At 33.7% G+C, this 23,200-nt stretch overlaps 1 protein-coding gene across 2 annotated transcripts in view; it reads left to right on the top strand.

Moving 5' to 3' along the window:
* The first annotated feature begins 1,357 nt into the window (after positions 1-1,357).
* The window catches only part of LOC111049718 (facilitated trehalose transporter Tret1-2 homolog), a 61,074-nt gene continuing 39,231 nt past the window's right edge, over positions 1,358-23,200 (top strand). Inside the window, exon 1 of one of the 2 annotated variants that reach the window (XM_039426239.1) lies at positions 1,358-1,597. In XM_039426239.1, coding sequence (XP_039282173.1) covers positions 1,584-1,597 — 14 coding nt within the window. In that variant the 5' untranslated portion in view covers positions 1,358-1,583. The remainder of the gene's footprint in view (positions 1,598-23,200) is intronic. The other variant, XM_039426238.1, reaches the window with a different exon arrangement.

Below are 23,200 nucleotides of genomic sequence, written 5' to 3'. Positions count from 1 at the left end.
AAAACAGGCATCTTAGGGTGAACTAGTTTTACAAAACAACATAGATACCTACTCAAATCCAATCAAAAAGAGTTCAGATTAGTCTTCTTGGAGAAGCTGTACATCCTGTTCAACGTCGAATCATAAAATGAGTCTAAAAATGATCCGAACCCTTCGCATTTGTGAATTTTATTTATATTCTATTGAACTCTACTGAGTGAATTTGAATGCTTCAAGTAGAATAAGTCGTCAATGTGCGATCTCATCTCATGGGCACGAGAATTCGTAGCATAAAACATTTTTAGTAACACATGGGCCAAACAACTATTTTATCAAATTCGGGTTCATTCTTCTTTACATTTATTATTCATGAAGTCATGTCATAAATTTGTTTTCCATGTTCATGATTCATCATATTTTTATTATTCATCTAGACCACTTTTACTATAGTCTAATTTTTGAGAGGATGTGAGAAATAAAACTTGAGTAGTATCTTGAAACATATAATATCGAATTAAATAATAAACCTTTATCCTGTAAAAGTGTGTAATTCATGCAAATTGATTTCGAGCAGCCTTCATGTAGATGAATCTAATATGAGGAAAAGGTTGGAAAATCACTGGTTTTTATAATAAAGAACAAAATAAATTCATGGAGGAGATCAGAAGATGATCTACATGGATTTGGAATTTCCATATTTCATACCAGATACCACATCAAACATCGCGAATTTTTTTCTCGCAGAGTATTAATTTGTTGATTAAGCTACATTCCTATACGTGGGTGGAAAATTATAGAAAGACTTGTACGGTAAATTTGACGTTTTTTCGAAACATCAAATTAATCTAATCAATGCAGAAAAAATACACTATCAATATAAGACAGTCCGTATACTGTAATGAGAGAAAAATTATTATGTATTATTTTCTCTGTGATATAATCAACACGTTAGATTTTAATACGTGGGTGGAAAATTCCAAAATAAGACTTTTATGGTAAATTTAACTTGTTTTTAAAACATCAAATCCACTCAATACAGAAAAACTAAATCATCAGTATAGTTTATCAGAGATAAACTCAATAAAGTAGTAATCAGAGAAAAAGTATAATGATATATTATTTTCTCTCTTATATAATTGCAACTCTTCAGTGTAGCTCTTTATCACAATTCGACAAAAACTTGACACAATATTCTGATCACATTGTGTATTGATTGCAGATTGTGTAGGATCGAATGCGACGCGACAGAATGCGCATTTTGAGACTCCGCGGTGTCGGCTTGAGCTAGCGCCGCTCGGTCCCGACCTAGCACCAGAGGGAATTTGTTGAGAAGGTTGGGAAATTTTAGTTCGCTAGAAGGACGAATCGTCAGTACAGTAGTAGAGCTCTAGCACTGAAACTGGCAGATCTGGATCGTGTGTAGTGGGGAAAGGGCAGTTCGCAGTTCACAGTTGGTAGTGTGTCAAAGTGTACAAAAGACTCAGTTCACTTTAGTTCTTCAGTTTGAGTTGAGCCTTTCTTTGCTGAGTTTGTTGTGTGTCTGGTGTCTGTCTGTCTGGCCCGGCGGCGTGTCTTCGGCTACAAAACAGATCGGCTTCGTGGAGATGACAACTACTAGGTAAGAAAATATCAGCATCTACATAAACCAGCTTTCTGCTAGATTCTCAATGTCAGAAAAAGTATCTATTCAACAATCAAGTTGACGATTCTTATGTTGAATTTACTATCCTTTGTCAAGCACTATGTACCTATTATCTTGATTTTTTTTTAAATGCTGAACAGTTGAGTTTGTACGAATTTAGTTTCTGAATTTATTCATTCAATCTAATCTTAACTTCGTTATTCTTTTCTTCGTTAGAGAAAAGTATGCTGAATTCGAACGGTTAAATGACGATTAAATGTTACGAGAATCAATAAGAGAAACAAATAGCCTACCGTAACGTCTGTAATATTATTAGCACTTCATTAATCAGAGTAGTTGAAATTCAACATACTTTTGTGCAATTGGGCCTTTGAACAAGATTCAAATTAATCAAATTAATTGAGTTTAACCCTCAAGACTGATAGCTGAAATGATAATTTTATGAAAGAAATACCAATCACATAAGCCGGCTTTTCAAAAATGCCTTCTCTGATCGATTCTCGTGAAATTAATCACGGTTGAAATTCAACCGACTTTTGTGCAACCAAACCATAGACTACGGTTAAACAAAGGATTGTTGCAACTCACTCCGTGCCCTTAGCAATGCCGACCCTTTAAGATATGTACACTTTGTTGCTATCGCTTGATATTTTTCTCCATTTTGTAGTCGCAACCTTTTGTAGCTTACCGTATTTCTGATTATTAATGATACGGCAAATTTGATAAACTTTTCGATGAATTCTATTATCGATTGTTTTGTTGATTTTTTTCAGCTATGAATTTTATTATGATACTGTTTCTATGGGAAAATTAGTCATCCATAAATATGAACAATTCAGGAATTTCCATCATGATTAGCGAGTCATAGATTGCTGCTTGTTTATAAAACCACCTTAATTTCGAAAAGTGCAAAGATAAGAGTTTGAAGAAAAAAATAAAAAGCATCTTTGCAATAGTTTGTATAACTTTGTAATAGTTTGTATAATTTCCTCCATCAGAGGAAATTAGAACGTTGCCAATTCGTGTAAAATTGCGGTTTCTCAAATTTCTAATTTAATCACAGTATTGTTTGTAGGATATCATCCCCGATATTTCAGTAGTGCTGAAACATTTTCAGGCTTGATGGATTGAAAGGAATTTAATTTTTTTATGAAATTATACTCTAGGCTTCGAAATATGCTATGTGATGAGCTCCTCGAAATGCTCATGTAGCAACTCCTCAAAACTGATGTAAACTAACAACAGCCTCATGTCATATCGGTATCGGAGAGAGGTGAATGTTAGCAATAGCCTATCTATAGTCATGTTGTAACGCAGAAGTGGCAGAGTTGTTCAGTTCAATACAAGCTCCATAGTTTTCTTAAGTTGAACCGTTGAACTGGGAATCAAGCGTTCAGATGGGATCTTGAGTTTCCCAATTTTGTCGTCATTTCTTCATGAATCAGATTTTCTTTCTGAGACACATGAGTAGAATGGACTCTGAGCACACCTGGGCTAACCAGGAACCTTACCATTAATTACGACACTGGACTGTTGGGAGGACCGAACAAGTCAAACTAAAATTAAAAGTAGAGCTTATCATATCAGCGACCATATCCATATTATAATCCCTATCTCAACCTCCTTGCCAATTTTCTCCAGCTATATGCCAATTTTCATCCAGCTATAAACTGTATTCAAATAAACTCTTTAATACTATGAACACTGTCGAAAGGAATCTGCCAGAGTTCAGAAGCCAACACTCATCTGCCTAATGAATCAAACTTGTAAAATTTTACGACCAATAATGAATGAATTTATCGTACGTTGGCAAGACCTCCCTACTTCTCCGAAAATATGCAAAACAATCTTGTTATGAATTCGTGAATGAAACCATAATTCATACTAGTGATAGATGGAATGAAACTTAACCTTTCAGGTCATCAAACCACATAAATTATTGCCTAATTGTTTGAATTTATTAATTTTATTGATTCGATAATTCAAATTATTTTTCATTTTGTGGAATCACTAGACTAAATTAATACTCATCAGTTGTTTGGTTTCTTAATAAATGAAAAATGTCTTTTGTAATCATTTCTTAGAGATTAGCGTAGAATACTAGATTGTGTCCTCAATCTGTTAGGAAGACCTTGGCTCTTGGAGTTCTAATCCTTTTTTCAAATTGTTTGATTCTTGATTAATAATTCTAGATCATTAACAAACTATTGTAATGTATACTGAACTAAATACTGAAATGTACTAGTCATTTCAGAATTCAATCATCCATTATTAACTAAAATAAAATTGTCTCGCAGCAGGCTATCAATATAAAAATGCAAATTCGCTTTTTGCAGGCTATTCATGAAAAATTCAATTCTGTAATTGCTCAACGAAAATATTGGCTGTTATAGAAGCTCGTATCATGAATTGTTACTTTAAATGACTAGTTGACCTATTAATTGACTTGTCATGAATGTCAAATTACTTTTTATTACTAGTTGCTGGTTGTATTACTTGTGACAATTATTAGTATGTACATAGTATATAATGAATAGATTACAATCTAACTGGCATTATTAAATACGTAAAATAATACTGAAGATGTAGATAATAATATTTCGTCCATTTGGTAATATTCCAAAGCTTTGAATTCCAATAATGTCTTATTTTATTTCAGTCTGATTCATCAGTAAGTTTCCGAAAAAGGTTAGTTAAAAACCTCAGTGCCGGTTGCACAAAATCCGGTTAAATTTTGATCGTGCTGATTGCTTTCACAATAACCAATCAGAGAAGCCTTTTTTAGAAATAACCTTCTCTGATTGGTTCTCGTGAAATAATTCACGATTAAAATTCAACCGGCTTTTGTGCAAACGGGCCCTAGTTTCTTTCAATTGACAATGAGAGAAAGAAGAAGAATCTTGAATTGTTCTATTTTAAACTAGAAATCGTACGGTATTTGAACTTCGATTCTTCCACATCACATGTCTGGTATCTGAGAATAGAACGTACTATAATAAGATTGCTTATAATATAGGAAACAGTGTGCTATGAAAAAAACAGTTAACCTAGATTCCCCAGCATAGGTCATCGTCAGTAGTGGTTTCCTTGTTGTGGAGTTTACAAAAGATGCAAAAAGTATGAAGAAGATTTGGATGAGTCCCAAAGACGCCAATGCTCCAGAATGAGCAAGAACAACAAAAAAGGAAGATAATGTAGAACGAGTGACTTGGAGAAAGAAAAGAGTAAAATGAAGATATGTAGAAGATGTGATGAAAGAGAAGGATGAAGAATTGGTGACGAAGGAGGTGGGAGGGAGAATCCAATCGATGATTTCAATAGACACGGCCAAGGCCACTATTTCTGAGACTAAATGCTATATGTGAGCTTCTTTATTCTTCAAATGAGTATGACATTGATGTTTCTATTTAATTATTCTTATCTTATATGTTTGCATTTTCGTATTGTTCGAATTTCATACTTGTTGGTTGTTATTAGACCTGTGGTTTTTTTACTAAAGTTGTTTCTGATGTCTGAAAATTTGAGATCAAACTATAGATTGGCAAGAGACATAAGAAAATTGAGAGGGATTTGGAGATGAATGTGATGTTTAAAATGAAGAACAAAGTGGGCAAAATGAAGAGGGAAAAGAGTAGAGAATTAGGAATATGATATTTATGCAGTTTTCAGTTAGGAGGTTTATTTATCAATAATTATATACGAGATTTATGATTCGATTGAAACAATGCCAAAATCGATTGATCACGTGCCCTATCATTTCAAAATATACTGCTCATCCCAACTCAATGTTTTTATTCAGTTTTAGCGTTTTTTAACATGCCCAATCAGTAATGCGTGATAACAAGCTCAAATCTTCCACTGATAAGATCTCGTAACTCTGTACTACAATGCACCGTAATCAACAGTACAGCCAATTCTGTGTTCATAACGAGAATTGTTTATACAGATGAACGTTTTTAGCTACCGTAACATTATCATTAACACTTATCGTACTTCGAGTTTTTCGAACTTTACAAAACTTTCTGTTTCTCTAATTTTCTGAAATAAAAACTCGTCAGTCTTCAGTAGGAATTTATGAACTTCAACAGGGTTGCATTATTCTGCAGTGGCCCAAACAAATATTAACCTACTACGGAGGGCATAGCTAAATCGATTAAGATGAATAAAAAATGCCATGTCGTTAAACCCTTGAGAAAAAGGGGTTTCTTTACGAAGAAAATTACTAATTAATTATCATTTAAAGATTATTATTATTATTTATTCATTGGAGTTAATTATTAATTTGCAGGAGGATGTCTACTTTTGTGTACACATTTTCGACTTATTTTCAACTGTTTCTCTCATTGCGAAACATTTCCCATGTGATTTGTAATATGATTTGTGTAATCTCCTGAATTAGAAAATCATTCTCGCTTGTGATGAGATGATATTGAGGATGCTCTGATTGGTATTTACTTTAGAATCAGCCAAAAGTAAAGCGGTGTGCTTCGCAGGCATTGGTTTAAATTTAGTTCAAGGCCGCGCGTCTAAAAGAAATGTGCCAAGATCTCATGCCACTGTTGATATTTTTTTCATAATAGGTCGCCAATCGATGATTTGTCCTCGCGTTCACTTTTGGCATTCACTGCAAGGCACAATTGAACTGTATTATTCCAGAGTATCATATAATATGATATCTCTCATCACAATAAATGTTTTTAAATGTTCGTTTTTCAAATTAATAATAAAAAAATAATTAATAAAAGAAAGTTAGAAATCTATAAAAACATGGAAAACTTTCTGTTTTGTTGTGAAGGTGATGTGGTAGATATCCATATTTGTGAATTAAAACAATTAGATAGTCTCAAAATCACTAATGAATAAAAAAATTGAGATACTAGTCTCGTTTGTTACTCCATTATCAATCTCTAGTAAACTGAGAGCGTAATCATTCAAAACAATTGGTTACTCTCAAAATCACTAATGAATAAAAAAATTGAAATACTAGTATTGTTTGTTACACCATTATTATCAATCTCTAGTAAACTGAAAGCGTAAACATTGAGCAGCAGAATTTATAGTAGCCTATGGTTGAAGCCCCACGATTAGTCCGTCATTAGTTGTTGACCAATTAAGTTTGAGATGGACTGTCATTTGCCAAGACTAGACACGCCCTAGTCTTGGCCAAAGGCAGTCGAGCTCAACCTTCATTGGTCCATAGCTAACGGCCAATCGTAGGGCTTCACCCAGACCATATTCCACTGCACTGTATGAGCTTTCAGTTTATACTAGAGATTGATAATGATGTAAAAACGAAAACTAATATCTCAAATTGTTTCAATTAATGCGTGGTTTTGACAATATTGAGTCGTTTTATTAAAAATTTGGAAAATTGAGTGTTTAACTCATGTAGAAATTCTTTGGCCCATTTTACTGAGCTCGTTCTATTGTAAAGTCGAGATATATTATTAATAATGAATTCGTATGTAATATTTTCATCTTAGAATAATAATTCATGTAAAACACGTGGGCTTACAGATTAATGGAGGCTATGACCCTATGACTAATCAATGTAAAACTTGCCAACTTGTACATTAATCATCATGAAAATATTAATATTGATGAACCAACGTCCTCAGCATTAGTATTTTGTTTCATAATTATTGGCATTTAGTTTATGTAATAAGTAATGTTTGATAATAATCTGCTGCATTGTGTATCAATCCTTAGACTATTATTTAGATGAAAGCATCATCAGATAGAGTAGCTTTGTTTTCAAATTAATGGAAATTTTGTTCCAGAAAAAACAGTGGTTGTAATAAATAGTAGCAGTCATGTCCTGACATTGTGTATGTCATTAGAATGGATTGTTTTGTCAGAGATTGATTTCTCCATTGACGCAAGATTCAACGAATCTATCAAATGAGAGATAGCAAATAAGTGTGCTTGTCAACTACATCTAGAAATTTACATACTGGCCTACGACTAGGTAATTTATTCGTGCTCAGCCTACTTTTGGTTGCATGTACTTGCAGTATATTATACTGCATCTCAAAAGGGTTTGCTATCAAAAGAAGCTCTTAAAGCAGCAGAACATTTTGCATTCATCAGGAGAATGATTTTGTATTGATAAATGTGAACCAAGCTATTCCTAACGGGAGATATACTCATATCATATCATTAAATTCTTCCTTGTTAAAATTGTATATAATCAAATCTATCTCTTCAATTTTTATGAAAATAACAGAGTATGCAATAACGTAAATTTGACAGTCACATATTGTTGATCCTGTACACACACGCAAGACGGCTTTTTACGAGGGTAAATCAAATGAATTTGACATGGCTTTTTAAATTTTCCAAAAAACCGTCTCGAAATCGACATTTTCCAGTGCTCATTGCGTTGACTAAAAAGACTCAAAAATAAGTAAATTTAAATTAGGCCTACAGTTGACTTTTGGAATGTTTTAAAAAAATATTTGAAAAGTCCCCACATCAATGCCTAACTGGTGTATTCTTTGTGTAATCAAATTTACCAGTTTTTCGCATATAGAAAGATTGAGAAAAATATTAGAGTTCATGATTCCAGTAGAGGACAGAGAGAGTCTGTAAAAAGTGTTTCCTAAATCATGCCGGAAATAAATTTATTTGCATTTGATAAGCATTTTATCGATAATGACTTGGACAAAGAAGTTTAGATCTGGTCTGGTAGTTTACAGAGTACAGAGTTTAGATCTGGTATTTTAACACGCTGACGATGTGGAAGGTATGATTGTAGGCTTTGATCAGCATTCGCGAAAGATTTCACTAAAAAACGCCGTTTTCTCGATAACCTTTAATATAATATAGATTCGCGAAAGATTTCACTAAAAATCGCCGTTTTCTCAATAACTATACGAAATATCTTGAACTTTGGAGTCTCCTTCCGAAGAAGTTGTAAAGCTATGGAAGTTGAAACGTTGAAATTAGATACAAGCAAAGCTTAGAATAGAAATTAGTCAATTAGAAATTAGGGGAGCAAAGCTAGCCTATGGACCAGTAGTAACCAATCTGTCGAGCTCATAATCAATAGTAACTGTTGTAACAATATGTCGAACTAATAGTAGTGATAATATTAATAGAACTAATATGTCGATAAGAAGAATGATTGGAACTGTTTATGAGAAGGAGACGGGGGATGAGTAGGAGAAGAGACGAGGATTCTAAATACGAGATAGGGAGGAATTCTATTTTCCATGAGAAATTTGATTGAAGAGAAACGAAAGAGGAGAATCCAGAAAGTGTGATTCTATCTAATATTGAAAACTAATAAAAAAAAGATTGAATCATTCACCCTAACTGGCCTATCACTGATATAAAGTAGGCGCTGGATTGACAAGCCGTGCTCACTCTCCCACTCACTCTCTCTCTCTCTCTCTTCCACTGGGAAGAGTAGTAGCCAAGCTATTCTAGGAAAGAGATAATGCACAACCCCTCAGCTGTTCGCTGCTAACCACCCTTCCATTTCTTCCAGCTGAATGATAATAATATGACGAAGCGATAAAAGTACGAGAGACACTTTGTGAAGAAGCATTCCAGTTGTTAGTGGTGATGTGGGGTGGGGGGGATGTTTGAGCCAACAGCCAACATGCATTGAGTAGGACGGTTGGCTTGAGAATTATTCTCTCACTCTCTCTCTATCATTCTCTCTCTCTCTCTTTCTCTCTCTATTCACCATCACGAACCATATGTTCAAGACCCCGAAGAATGCTGCGTATGTTCCATTTTACAAAAAAAAAATCAATTCACTACTACAGAGGTATAAATAAGTACCTATATAAAAGGACAGGAATAAATACTGCGGTTTAGAGTATAGAGTTTACCAATATCTGAAATATCTTGAACATAGGAAAGAATACGTTCCTGGGCAACTATTCAATTCTCTTTTTTGAATTCGTGTAAACGTGTCATGAAACGTAAAACGTAATTTCTTGTAACGTAAACGTATCATAAGGTTCTAAGAACTATCGTAATGAGATATGAATTCTCAATCGATTCAAGAAAAATAAACGATATTCATAGTCCTCTTCATAACATTTTTCAAAAGCAAAATAATTCAATAATAATGATTTGAAGTGAGATTTGAATGGTGAATTTATGTAAGCTTTATTCTCATACATGCTCTCCTATGCTCAAACTTTTCTGGCTTCAAGATTATTACCATTGTTTCTGTGTTTTCTCCCTGCCTCAGTCTTGTTAGTAATCTATTGAATGAAAATTGTGCGTCTAGAGAGAATTTCTTTCCCCTCTACTTATTCTTAAATCGTAATGTATGATTAGCTCGTACCAAACTTATCTACATCGAAATCAACTACTTGATTATGATGATTCTTCTTAAACTTACAGTTGTGTTGTGAATGATGTTGTGGTATTTTTCCATAATGAAAACACAAATTTTAAAATATTGTCAACCACTTTTTATTATTATAATATACACAGAACCTGATTTCGTGGCTTTACCAGAATCTTCAAGCTGAAGATGTGACTGGTAAAGCCACGAAACCAGGTTCCGTGTATATTATAATATTTTATAATAATAAAAAGTGGTTGACAATTTAAATTTGTGTTTTTATTCTTCTTAAACTATTCAAGTTATCAAGTTCTATCTACATCTATAGATTATAGATACGTCACTCTATTTAAGAACTTTAGTTCTTCACCCTGACAATTTCGCTGGACCTCCAATGTTCTCTAGATCTTCGGAGTTTTACCAAATTCTGCAAGATCTTCCTGATTAGAAAATAATATGAACTTGAGCAACACAAAAAGCGTGGTAGAAGGTTTGTGCGATCTTCAATTATCAATCATTACAGAATTATTTTGTTTGTTATCGGTAGAATTTATTACGCTTAGCTATGAAACTGGCCATGTGTGCATTTGCTTTACATCTAGCATTGATTCTCATTCACTCTATTCTAGCTAATGAAATAAATTGATAATAATTTTCAATTCATTGTGTTTGGCATAAAGACGTACCGGTAAGTTATATTTTTAATAAGTACATAAACTTAATGTGTTTGAAAATTCTGTAAGGGTTTTATATAATAGTAACGTTCGCTTCATAGACTGCCACTCTTATATATTAGAAGAGTAGTATGATAGATTTCTATACCGTATTAGAAGAGGAATACTCTAATTTTATTGAATGAAAAAGACTAAGAAATTGTCAAAAACCACAGATTTATTGATACTTAGAAAGACCGGTTTCGGTTATTACACCATTGTCAATCTCTGATAGTTTATTTTTTGTAATAAAAATTTGAAAAATTCCCAACCAAACTAGGGCATCTGAAAATACTAAACATGATAAACTATCAGAGATTGACAATGGTGTAATAACCGAAACCGGTCTTTCTAAGTATCAATAAATCTGTGGTTTTTGACAATTTCATAGTCTTTTTCATTCAATATGATTGAATAATTACCACAATATCAACTTCTCAACTACACAAAAAACTCTAATTTTATTCATTGAAACAGTAAAGCTGAACCAACAAATCTAATTGTAATAATTTGAAGAATGAGACTGACCCTTTTGTGGGAAGTAACTCATTGAGATATTCCTTTTAGATGAGCGTAAACCAGTAAAGTTTGATTCGCATACAGCAGTGAAAATATAATTACCATAAGTTCTAATTGGACTATTCCCACTCAGCCCGGCCGAGTTAGTATGAATTATATCATTAGAACTTATGGGAATCTAATTTTCACTGTCACTGTTGTGTGCCAATCCAGCAGCTTAATAATTTGTTTGAAAATGCAGTAAGGGGGTTCCCCTTCAATGGAAAATCATTCTTGAATGCTGGGACAACCACAATGGAAACATGAAAATATCCGTTTCATTGCCACATAGCTTAGACCTGCAACAAAAAACCTTGTTTAGTGCAATTAGTTTATTAATTGAAAGCTATCAAGCTATCATCCTTCATTACTTCCGTAAATCCCTGATTATAAATTCATGGTCCTCAATCTATCATATGGTTCCGCTGTAAACTCAAGTTCAAAGTGTAAACTGTAAGTTCAAAGCTTGCTCTGTTTAGATTCTCTTCAGACTGATTCAGTAATTGTTGAATGGTGAATGTTGGCGTTACACATGAGGAATGCTGACTGTTTAACGTGAATCTCATTCTACTGCATTTATTAATGTTATCGATCCGTCTGGCACTTAACTGACTTTACCTACAGTGTTCGTTCGGTTCACCTGTCATAACCTGAGAATATAGATACTATACTCTCTGGTCATAAGACCGTTCAATAGAAAAACTATCTGAACAATAAGCTGCAAAGAATAGCCGGTAGGGTTTTAATATTGCAATAATGATTATACGGCGATACATGAAGAGTAGCCTACTGTGTTCTGTATACGGTGCCGCCATCGGCTATTGTTCGCTTAGCTAACAAAATGCTATTCCGCTTTCGCAATTTGGCCGGTTAATGCTTATAATCGCTATTCAGTGTACCGTACTGCTAATTCCAGGGTACTTTCGATGCCAGGGAGCGTGTCTAACGTTGTAGTACTTGGGCAGAATAAGTTGCATCCGAATAGAGAGAATAGAACTGAAAAATTCCTATTCTATTCTCTCTAACCAGCGTAGTAAAGTGTAATTACTAATTGTTCAATACCATAAACAAGTTGCATTGAATAATTTGAGTGCAAGATTGCAACCTAATCAAGTACTTAAATAGAATAAGATGGATCGGACCATTGAACTGAAAACTTCCTATTCTATTATCTTTGGATCGGACTAACCAGCATAATAATGACTAATTGTTTAATACCTTAAACAAGTTGCATTCAATAATTATTCAAGTTTGCAATCAATTCCTTTGTCTAGAGCGTGAGAAAGTATTTAAGCGTCAGTTTACTTCCTCATTTAGAGAAAATCAATGAACTGATCATCTTCCAAGTTCTCCATTGATAAAACAATAAAATGTATAAGACGGTCCACAATCAAGAGAGTTTTAGAATTTTATATTAATCACTTTAAGCGAAGCTACTTTTAAATATGATATTTGATTAATTATTGGAAATCACAATGTAGACTCGCTCAAAAATTTGAAATCATTGTTAACTAGTAGTTCTGTGAACAGTAGATCTCACGCAGTATTCTCATCCACAAGTACTTGATTGAAACAATAGACCTTATATGGAAATACTGCAATAGACTGGCTTCTCCACACATCTGTGTAATCACTTGTCAGCTGATTTATGATGAATAATTCTATAGTCTGATTTCTACTCTAATATTGGCATATGAAGGAGGCTTCTTTTTCCTTTTATATTATCCTTGAAATGCAAAATTTCCAAAAACCGTGTATGTACGTCGACGCGCAATTTAAAAAGGAACATATCTGTCAAATTTCATGAAAATCTATTTCCACGTTTCGCCGTAAATGCACAACATATAAACAATTAAACATTCAAACATTTAAACATTATGAGAAATGGGAAACTGTCGACTTGAATCTTAGACCTCACTTCGCTCGGTCAACTATATTTCATTTACGGTAGGCCTACATTATAACACAGATTTGTGGAGGAGCACACCTACAGGAGACTATGGACAAAGATTGAACGCCCCTTACTAAAGGGATGATGAAAGACGACAGGACGATGCCCTCAGCTTTAGCTGTTGGCGCAGACTACAGAAGTAAAAAAAGAGAGTATGTAGGCTTCAGTAGCCTGTGATACAGGTGCATTTTTGTCTGTGATCATAAGTTGACAATTGTATAAAAAAGATAGAATTGTAAGAAGTGATTAGAATAATATCATGTTGTAAAGTTATTGCTTGGATTAGAACAAAACAAATAACTCTTAACATGGTTGACATGGTTTAACTGGGTTTTGCTGATTCAATAGCGAGAGTTGAGATATGTATTTAATTATTCAGTCATTCATAATTATACAACTATTACAACATAATTATATTATACAACATAATTATACAGAAAAGTACCACAGGTTTACGCCCAAAACGGACACAATATGCTTGTTATATGCTTGTTATGCTTGTCAGTTAGTCGGGAGACCACTGAATATAATCTATGATGGTTTCAATTTAGCTTCCTAGTGGTTCAAAACCCGTCTAAAACTGATGTCCCTATCATCTTTCATCATCCTTCATCACCTTACTAGCTTAAATTATCATCCTTCTCATCACCCACGACGTTCAATCGTAAATTAAAGATGTGGACATCACCCTCAGCAAGAAAAAATTGCTAAAACTTGACTTTAATCATAATCACTCAAATATAAAATAAGTTACAGTGATCTGTCTCAAACAGAAATTGTTTTGCAAGAAATATCCTATTAGACCAGTACAGCAAACATCGCATTTCCTGTGACCGTATCAACTATAAATTATCTTTATGAACAACAATATGCTTATTTTCAGGGTCCACATGTGCAAAAGATAATCCGATTTACGATTATTGTTTGTATTTGATTGAGTCAATCTGGACACATATAAATCAGAAATCAGACTCGAGTATCAACTCGCGATAGCTAATAAACAGCTCAATCCAGACAATAAAACGATTACTCATCCAGATTTATAGTTATTTGAAGAGCTTACACTTGAGTCTGAATCTGTCCTAAAGGAATTACCAGACATCGGTTTTGATTATACTTTCCACTTCGAACAGAATTTCTCCAATATCCACTTGAATCGAGTAATCTGAAAGTGGTTCGTGAAAGTCATTCATGAAGTAACTTACATTACAAACAATTTTAACAATTATGTTTTGTTTTGGTTTTAAACTGATTTTATAGCTCACTGTCCCTGAAATCAAGAATGTTTGTCTCTCAGCACTTGAAATTGTCGCGATAAATACTGTAATTTCTTGTCCTTTCCTCTCATAGTATCTAGATTGGAATCATTCCAAAATAGTATAATTCCAGGTTCAAGTCTGATACGAGCGTCACAAACTTGAAAGTTGTAACAAAGTTATTTCCCCGTTATAAATCGATATTCGCTCACCTTTGCTACTCATTATAACCTTCTCTCCATGAGAGATTCTGGCTATCGCTCCAAGACATTATTAGTCTCTATTATCAAATTATTTGTTTGAATCTAGTAGCTCATATTGTGGAAAAGTTTTAAGAAGTATTGATATTAATGCCACATCGTAACTTTACTTGCTTCAATTTTCACAGTGTATTCATTTTATTGTACTCTGTTATATATTTTTAAATTATGAAATTCTTCTATCCTATTCCAAAGCTCGCATCCATAAGGAAGAGGTGATTAGGCCTAATCTAGCATGAGATAAATTTATGTGTTTTAGTAGAACATAGACAATTTCACTCACATGGAATAAATCTTTTCCAATATCAACTTGAATCGATTACTTTGAAAGTGATTCGTGTGAAAATTATTAATGAATTCGTTTCAGCAGATCGTAGAAGAAAGAGTGCCACGATGCAAGTGTAAGATCGAATCTTGAATAATGAGCCTTAACTTAAAGAATTCATGAGTCTCCCAAATTTCAATGAATTCAGTTGATTAAAATAAATCATGAATGAAGAGGATAACACCTCTACTAACATGAAATGAATAGGCCCGGTTACACAAAAGCCTGTTAAATTTTAACAGTGATTAAATGCCACGAGAACCAATCAGAGAAACCTTCTTCTCGAAAAATCCTTCTCTGATTGGTATCGTGGTATTTAATCTTGATTGAAATTTAAGATAAGAGGCCTTTGTGCAACTGGGCATGTGATTGAATAACGCTAGAATAACCAATGGGCTATATTAATTGGATGATAACCAAATAACGTATTTAATAACCAATTTGTTGGGTAGGCTATTCTAAAACGTTTGGCAATGCAACTAAAAACTAGAGATAAAGAGATTTCCTCCTCGAGAGGAAATTTTTTCAAAATGAGAATAAAAACAGAAGCTATGAATTAAGAGTTCAGGACTGTATAGACGAAATTTGACCATAAAAACAAAATAAATCTCTATTAATTTTCTGAACTCAAATTAAAAATTCACGACGAAATTGGTGAAATTAGACTTGACAAACAAGTTGGCTACAGATAATAATTAATAATAATTCATGCTTCTTTGCTGACATTTATTACTCTTCAAATTTCCAAGAAAATGTTTCTCAATGATTTATTGATCTATAATGACTAAATTGGTTCTTCTGGTCGACTCATAAAATGATTAATCAGTGTTATGGATGATACTCACTGAAACTCTACGAATAGTGTGAGAGTGCAGTCTTTTTTGCGAGGTCATAACTTGATATTATGTGCTAAAAACGTAGACAGGACTATCCAAAAACAGGAAAAGAGATAACGACTTTCATTCAAGCTGATAAGTTTCCATGAAATTCTAAGTAATAAAACGGACTACCTATTGTGATAACAAGGGAATAATAAGTTTTGTTACTGGTATCAACTTGCAATATCATTCATTGTGTTATTTTTTTCAATTTCATCTACTGGGACCGCTTCAAATAAAGAACAGATTATTTATTGATTTGAACCGAATAATAAGACCCATTTTTTATTGAAGAATTTATCATTTTATTTTTCATGTGAAGAATGAATTGGGTTTATGATTATCAATTATCGTCTACAAGAAAAAATCAATCCTTATTGCATCATCTTCAATATTCTGTTGTTTTGTTACTACAGAACATGGAGAGTTCACAATTTTCTCAAATCAGCGAAATAATCAATCTTTTATATTATTACTCTGTAAATAATCGTAGCTTATATGCTTTTTGTAATACATGACTATTCTGAATAAACTCCTCTGGTAGTGTTGTACCCTAGACCAAAGAAATTATTATTATTGATTGATTTCCATGAAACTGTCTTAGATCAATATGAGTTTGTGAAATGAACTTGATTCGCAGCTTTTTCCAGGGTGAGATAAAATCAAAATATCATGATTGAATTTTAATCTCATAGTCAAAAAACCATAAATATAATGATTCCTTGACCGTCAGTATGGCAACCTGACGTGTGACAGCTTGACTCTGCCAGATCTCTGCCAGTTTCGTGCCAGCAGTATATTGCAACTCCTTGCCAAAAATGCATCACGTCTGGCAGACAAATATTTGCATATGAGCCATATAGATAACTGTGAAAGTTTTGCTTTCAACTTGAAAAGACGAGCTGTCAGGAAAATACTTTCTCTAAACGTCTTTTAGTCATGTTTTTGATACGTAATTCCTTGGTTATTACTGTCTGACTGTCCCCTATTGGAAACTGTATTCTTGATCCATCAACAGTTATTATGGAATGTCTTTTCTAAGATTTTTATACTAACAATTATTGCATGATCAATTTTGAATGTAAATATGACAGTACTGCCATAGTAACTGTTACTTTTACAAGAAGAGTCAAGAGAATGAAATACTATTTCTAATGGGGCGAATCTGGGAATTTCAATCTGGGCGAATGAAATACCAATACATGGAATGTATTTCATTCTCTTGGAGCACGATCATTTAATAACGTTTAGCAGTGTGTTTTATGATAATTGAACTTGATAATAACTCACTCACTTGACCCAAGTCATTTGATAATTATCAAGTTGAATTCTCATAAAATTGATTGCTAGTTGTAGTTATTCATATCATATTTCAAATCGCTGTTCGTGATAGAATCCAAAATTGAAGAGCTATTCATATCCTACGACATGTTAATTTCCTAAATATAAATTCAACCACCGAGCCTCCTTTAGGAAATAGAACATTATAAGTATTCAGTCATTTATAGTGAATCAATATGTTAATAATGAATAGTTAAACAAAAAATTAAATCATTGAATAGTGATTATATTATATTATAATTTTTAATATAATTATATTATATTTTTTTATATATTTTTTCAATAGGAGATGAAAAATTTCTCCTCTACGTATTTTCATTTATATCTATCTAAGTTATACCATAATTTATTTCCACCGTTGATTTCTGTTTCTCACTCTACTATTTTCACGACAAAATCTACAATTTCATCTTATCACTTATGATTATTTCGCACTTCTAGAGATTTAAAAGTAAACATTGAATGATGAATACAGAAAGGAATAACTTAAATCGACTTCATTACTCAGACATTTGGAATTATAGGAACAGTTAGCTCTGTTATGATCTTATAAATTTTGTCCCCTTCTCTTGCTTCAATAGTGGCTCTTGACCAACGCGTCCCCACTCTCTGTAGTCTCTCACATAAACTTCTTCCCCAACTCTCAATTCGATTTCTCTACCCTTGTTTCCAATTGGTGTTTGATTATTTACCCTTAGTACGTCCAACCTATCACGTACTAGCTCCCGCCCCAATCATTCGTACTCTAGAAAGTCATGATATTTATCAATTTATTTGTTCTTCCGACATCATCATTATTCAGTCTAGATCTCAAGCAAGAAACAGCTTTAGGAATGAATTCGGAAAGGATTTCGTAGGATCTTGTAATCTTTTACGATAGTGAATAACTTTCCGTGTTGTTGTGAAGGTGATGTTGTGGTAGATACTGTATCCATGTTAGATGAAAACGTGTTGTCAAAACGTTACACCAGATTCATGACTATTTGGAATGCTTGGGCGTGTCTAGTCTCGGCCAATGATAGTAAAGCTCAACTTTCATTGGTCTACAACTATTGGGCGTCTCCTTTAGGCCTATTATAATATATTCTGCAGCTCAATGATTAAGCTTTTAGTTTATCAGAGATTAATAATGATGTTATAACCAATTTTTTCGTTTTTTAAATTAATTTGTGGTTTTTACGATATCAAGTCGTTTTCATTTGAAATAGTGAATCTTCGCGCTCAAAATTAATCAGTTACTAAAACTGTATGATTGGCGCGTTTCTGTTACGGTAGTCCGTACAAAAACATTCTTGATAAGAGGGCCTTGAACCCTCTCCTGCTGATGCTGGTATATCCCTCTTCATCTTCTACGTTTATACTCCTTGCAAATCTTCTTCAGACTTGGAGGAATTTGCGGTGCAGAGAAATGGAGGAAGATCAGCCAATTGCAGTGATGGATTGAGTCATAGGTGGAAGCATAGTTGTCAATTTGTCGAATAGAGTCAGTCGAGTCTGTGATTGCAGAGAGGAAACTTCCTAAGTTTAACATGAGCGCTTGAATACTCACTGGAAATAAAGAACGCTGGCCAGTACACAACGGCAACATAGCAGCCATTGTATCCCTGTCGCTGTATGCCTTCTCTGCTGTGCATGTCCATCCCAAGTCGGAAGTTAATTTGAACGAAGTATAGTTATTCAGTTCTCATAGATTGACAGGGTTGAGATTTCAAAATTTAGGTGGCTCACTGCAGGTCATGTTTGATGATTTTTGAAATTAATTATTATAACGACTGTCTTATATTGAACACAAGGAAAATGTGACCTGTAACATTAAATGTTCCTGTAACAAATAAAACTGTAGAATTTGATGATATATGTGTGTTTTAATTTCATTATTGAACACAAGAGTTGATTCCATAGTGCAGGTATATATCATATTACACTGATGTATGGTCGACACTTTCACATGACACACAACACACGATCAAAATTACACTTGAATGTACGCCTACGTTACTATAAAATATTGAGTTGATACTGTATCATGTGTGGTGATACAGACCCAATGATAATATTGAACCAATGACAGTTTGAAGTGAGATGAGATAGAGCAGCTGCTGCCGCGACCTGAGTCAACCGCGATGTCTCGAGTTCGAGCCTCGCTCACGCTCAGAATGTTGCTCTGAAAAGTCGGTGCTCCAATTCTTGGCCGTGCAAAGCACTTGCCTCGTGCCAATATTATGATTATTATTATCAGAATTACCAGTACGAGCGTGGCCTGGTCGTTGTCCTGACCTCACTCACTCATTCCCTCTCTGTTGCTCTTTCTGTGACGTTGCCTGCCCTTTTCTACTTGGAATCCTTTGTTTTCGTGACATTGAATTGGCTTTCAAGAAGTTCGCTCATCCTGAAATTGATTTCTATTCATAAAGGATTATTCGGATTGTTGCTTTCTCCGGGCGTAGTGTGGAGTACTTACGTTCATTCACGGAAGATATCAGAGTAGGCAAAGTTTGCCTGAACGTAGACCTGCGAAAATTCCTTTGAGAAGAATTAAGAAAAAATCTGGTGTGGCGCACTCACACAACTTTCCTTGCCGTTATGAAAATTGATCACCTGACGCTAGTGTTCCCGCGCATCTCAAGTCCACTATTCAAAGATTTGAGCCAGCTGGTGACAGGGTAATAACGCTGGAGACACACATGAGGTCTGCTATCTCTTCATAGTGAATGATTTAATAGAATCAACAATAATTTGCAATTGAATAATCACATTTTCTCGAATTTAAAGCTTATTTTCAATTTTAGGTGAAAATGTTACTGAACATTAATTGTAGAGATTTTCATGCTAAATCTACTCCACTTGATTTTTTTTTTGTTTCAATTGTATCTGAAGCCTGATAATTGGAAATCTATCTGCATTGATGGGGCGGAGCTCCTGAAATTTTTACAGATATGGGACTTGTGGCAGTTGATAGAGCTTATCGATGACTATTTTAGGTATGAATTTGATCAAAATCGTTGGAGCCGTTTCCGAGAAAATCACGAAAAACCCTGTTTTTGACAACATTTTCGCCATTTTAGCCGCCATCTTGAATTGCATTTGATTGAAATTGTTCGTGTCGGATCCTTATAGTGAAAGAATTTTAAGTTCCAAATTTCAAGTCATTCCGTTAATTGGGAGATGAGATATCGTGTACACAGACGCACATACACTCTCATATACACACACACACACACACACACACACACACACACACACACACACACACACACACACACACACACACACACACATACAGACCAATACCCAAAAACCAGTTTTTTGGACTCAGGGGACCTTGAAACGTATAGAAATTTAGAAATTGGGGTACCAAAGTTTAGTTTTTTTTCGGAAAGCAATACTTTCCTTACCTATGGTAATAGGGCAAGGGAAGTAAAAAATATTTGTTTAGGTTTAAAAATCGTGTGTAAAATGTAAAAATGTTGATGCGAAATTCACTGTTGCCTATATCTGTGAAACTGAAAGCTTTTGTAACCTATGAATACCTATTTTTTCAATAGAGCACTACAGTTTCACATAATAGTTGTTTACCCTCTACCTAAACAACTAATTAACCTACTATAATAGGGCATCAACTTATATTATGTTTTCTCCCTAAATTCTGAAACACTCAATCCACCCTGCACTGAGCTCATATGCACCATCTACTTTCAACTAGACATGTTCCATTTAACATGGAGTCGCATTTATTATACAGGACCTACTGAGCTACTGTAATGAGTTTCATTCCGGGTTTAAACCAACAGCTGATATATCTACATGAATATGAGATGTTGCCTATGGGTATTGGTTATCTCCAAATCATTCGGCTCTACCTGTGCTGAAAGCTACTCAATCATTCTCAAGGTTCATTGGGTGAGCTTGCGAGATCCATGATTCTGATTCCCCAATCCCCACAATGTTGAACATTTTAAGAAAAACTGTTAACCATTTCCATTTTTTCCCATTACCACCAATTTCTTTACTACAAGGTTAAGTAGTTATTCTATGTTATATTGACCATTATTGGTATTGACCATTATTATCAGCATGATTTATCTCAGTAAATCAATGCGTAAAAATTATCAGTAAAACTTTCTATGTGTAGCCTAATTATCGAGTCATTATAGATTACAATTTATTACATCAAGGTGCTAATCCATCATTCTTTATCCAAGTAAGTATTGATGTATGCAGTAATCTATTAATAAAAGCTTAGAATTCATTTTCAAACATTTCTCAACTTGGCTCACATCCAGAGACTTTCAATCGAATACTCTCACAAATTGTTTCGCGAAATTTCTTACGACTATAATGAATTATTTAGTTTATTTATGTTCCATCCGTGTAGAACCTCACCTCCCCATTCAATGTATTATTTCATGAATTCAATATTCCATTCAATTAATCTTGAATTTCCAAGTTATCCAATATTGTAAAATTGTTGAAATAGAACTACTTCCCGGTAAATTTTCAATCCAAGAATCCTGTTCATTCAAAGTATCTACCAATTCAGTTACTAGTTACATGTAATATGAAAAGCATTGAGTTTACACTTGACGCTATTTTAATGGAATCCACATTAAGTTAATATTATCCCTGAAGCTATGTGAAATCGACGTTTCAACTATAGCTGAAACTGAACTTCATCGGGAATAATTACTGTTATCCTATCATGTATTCTAATAAAATTCTGTCGATCGAAATCTATCAAATTCAAATAAATTGAACTAGGTTGAATGCATTGCTTTAGTGAAGCTTTCCTCTCATACGATATATTAATGTCTACAAACTTCAAATTATTGTTTCGAGAACAATGAATAGAGGCACATTTTCAGCAACAAGTCACGTTTCATGCAAATGTGTTGTCAGTCACCAGTTATGTAGCCTACAGGTCCAAATCATCATTTCTTGATTAATAGTTTGATAATTCAAAGGTTTACTCAACAATAGAAGTATTATTCCATAAATTTCTATTACGTTTAGCTTTTTATTACTACAGTACAATAGTAATCAACAGTTAGAAGTGAAGTTGAAGCTAAAAATCATCCACTATAGTCGTTAGTCGATGATTCAGTTATCGGTGCTGAAGAATTTTGATCATGTTCTTAACATCACGTAGGCCTACAGTGCAATTAATCGAAGTGAATTTTATACTTAACAAGAAGTGAGTAATCCTTCTAAAATTATTTTGAGGAGGAAAAATTTGCATCAATCTTTCGTCGTTATTTATCTGTATTTATTCATTCCAAGATCGATATCTCGGGATTTTCGGGGAGTAATTCAATATCCCGCACAATCATTACAATTTAAACAATAAAATTGATTATTAATCGACATCTCCGGATTTTCGGGAATATTCCTCATTACCAGTTTATCAGTGTGTAATTACATGGAATGAAGGTTGAATTTGATAGATAAAATGGAATGAATGTAGTACTAATGGGTGAACGGATAAGAACCTCAAGTCTCTAATCTTGCCTATGAATTTCCAAATCACAGATAGCAAGAAAATGTTCTTAGTCATTCACAATGACGATCTCGGAACCTTCTTGACGGAAGATGTGAATTTAAATTGGATAAACCGGTCCAGAGCCAGACTGCATCGATGCTTCGTTCGAATGTCGCTCACGCGACTTTTAATGCTAATAACATTATAATTATTAAAGTTATAAGTCAAACTCTCCTTTCTTAATGAATATGATACGAATGATAAGATTTATCTGCTTTTCTGCATAAACATACCTCAAGACTGTATTCTCTCCTTTGTGGAATAATATTTTATTATTAATTAAAAGGAGAGATAAAATTTCTTGAAAATTGCAACGAAAATCCAAATCTAATCTACCGTTCTACCAATGTCCGACATCAGTATACCCCAGAAATAGAATAGCTTCTTAAAATAATATTGATGAATGAATGAATGAGAACAATCCACTTTAAAACCACTTATTATTATTATCAT

This window comes from Nilaparvata lugens, chromosome 4, assembly GCF_014356525.2.
Source record: "Nilaparvata lugens isolate BPH chromosome 4, ASM1435652v1, whole genome shotgun sequence".
In the NCBI taxonomy this organism is placed as follows: domain Eukaryota; kingdom Metazoa; phylum Arthropoda; class Insecta; order Hemiptera; family Delphacidae; genus Nilaparvata; species Nilaparvata lugens.
Note: the sequence above shows the minus strand (reverse complement) of the source record. Positions and strands in the feature narration are given on the sequence as shown.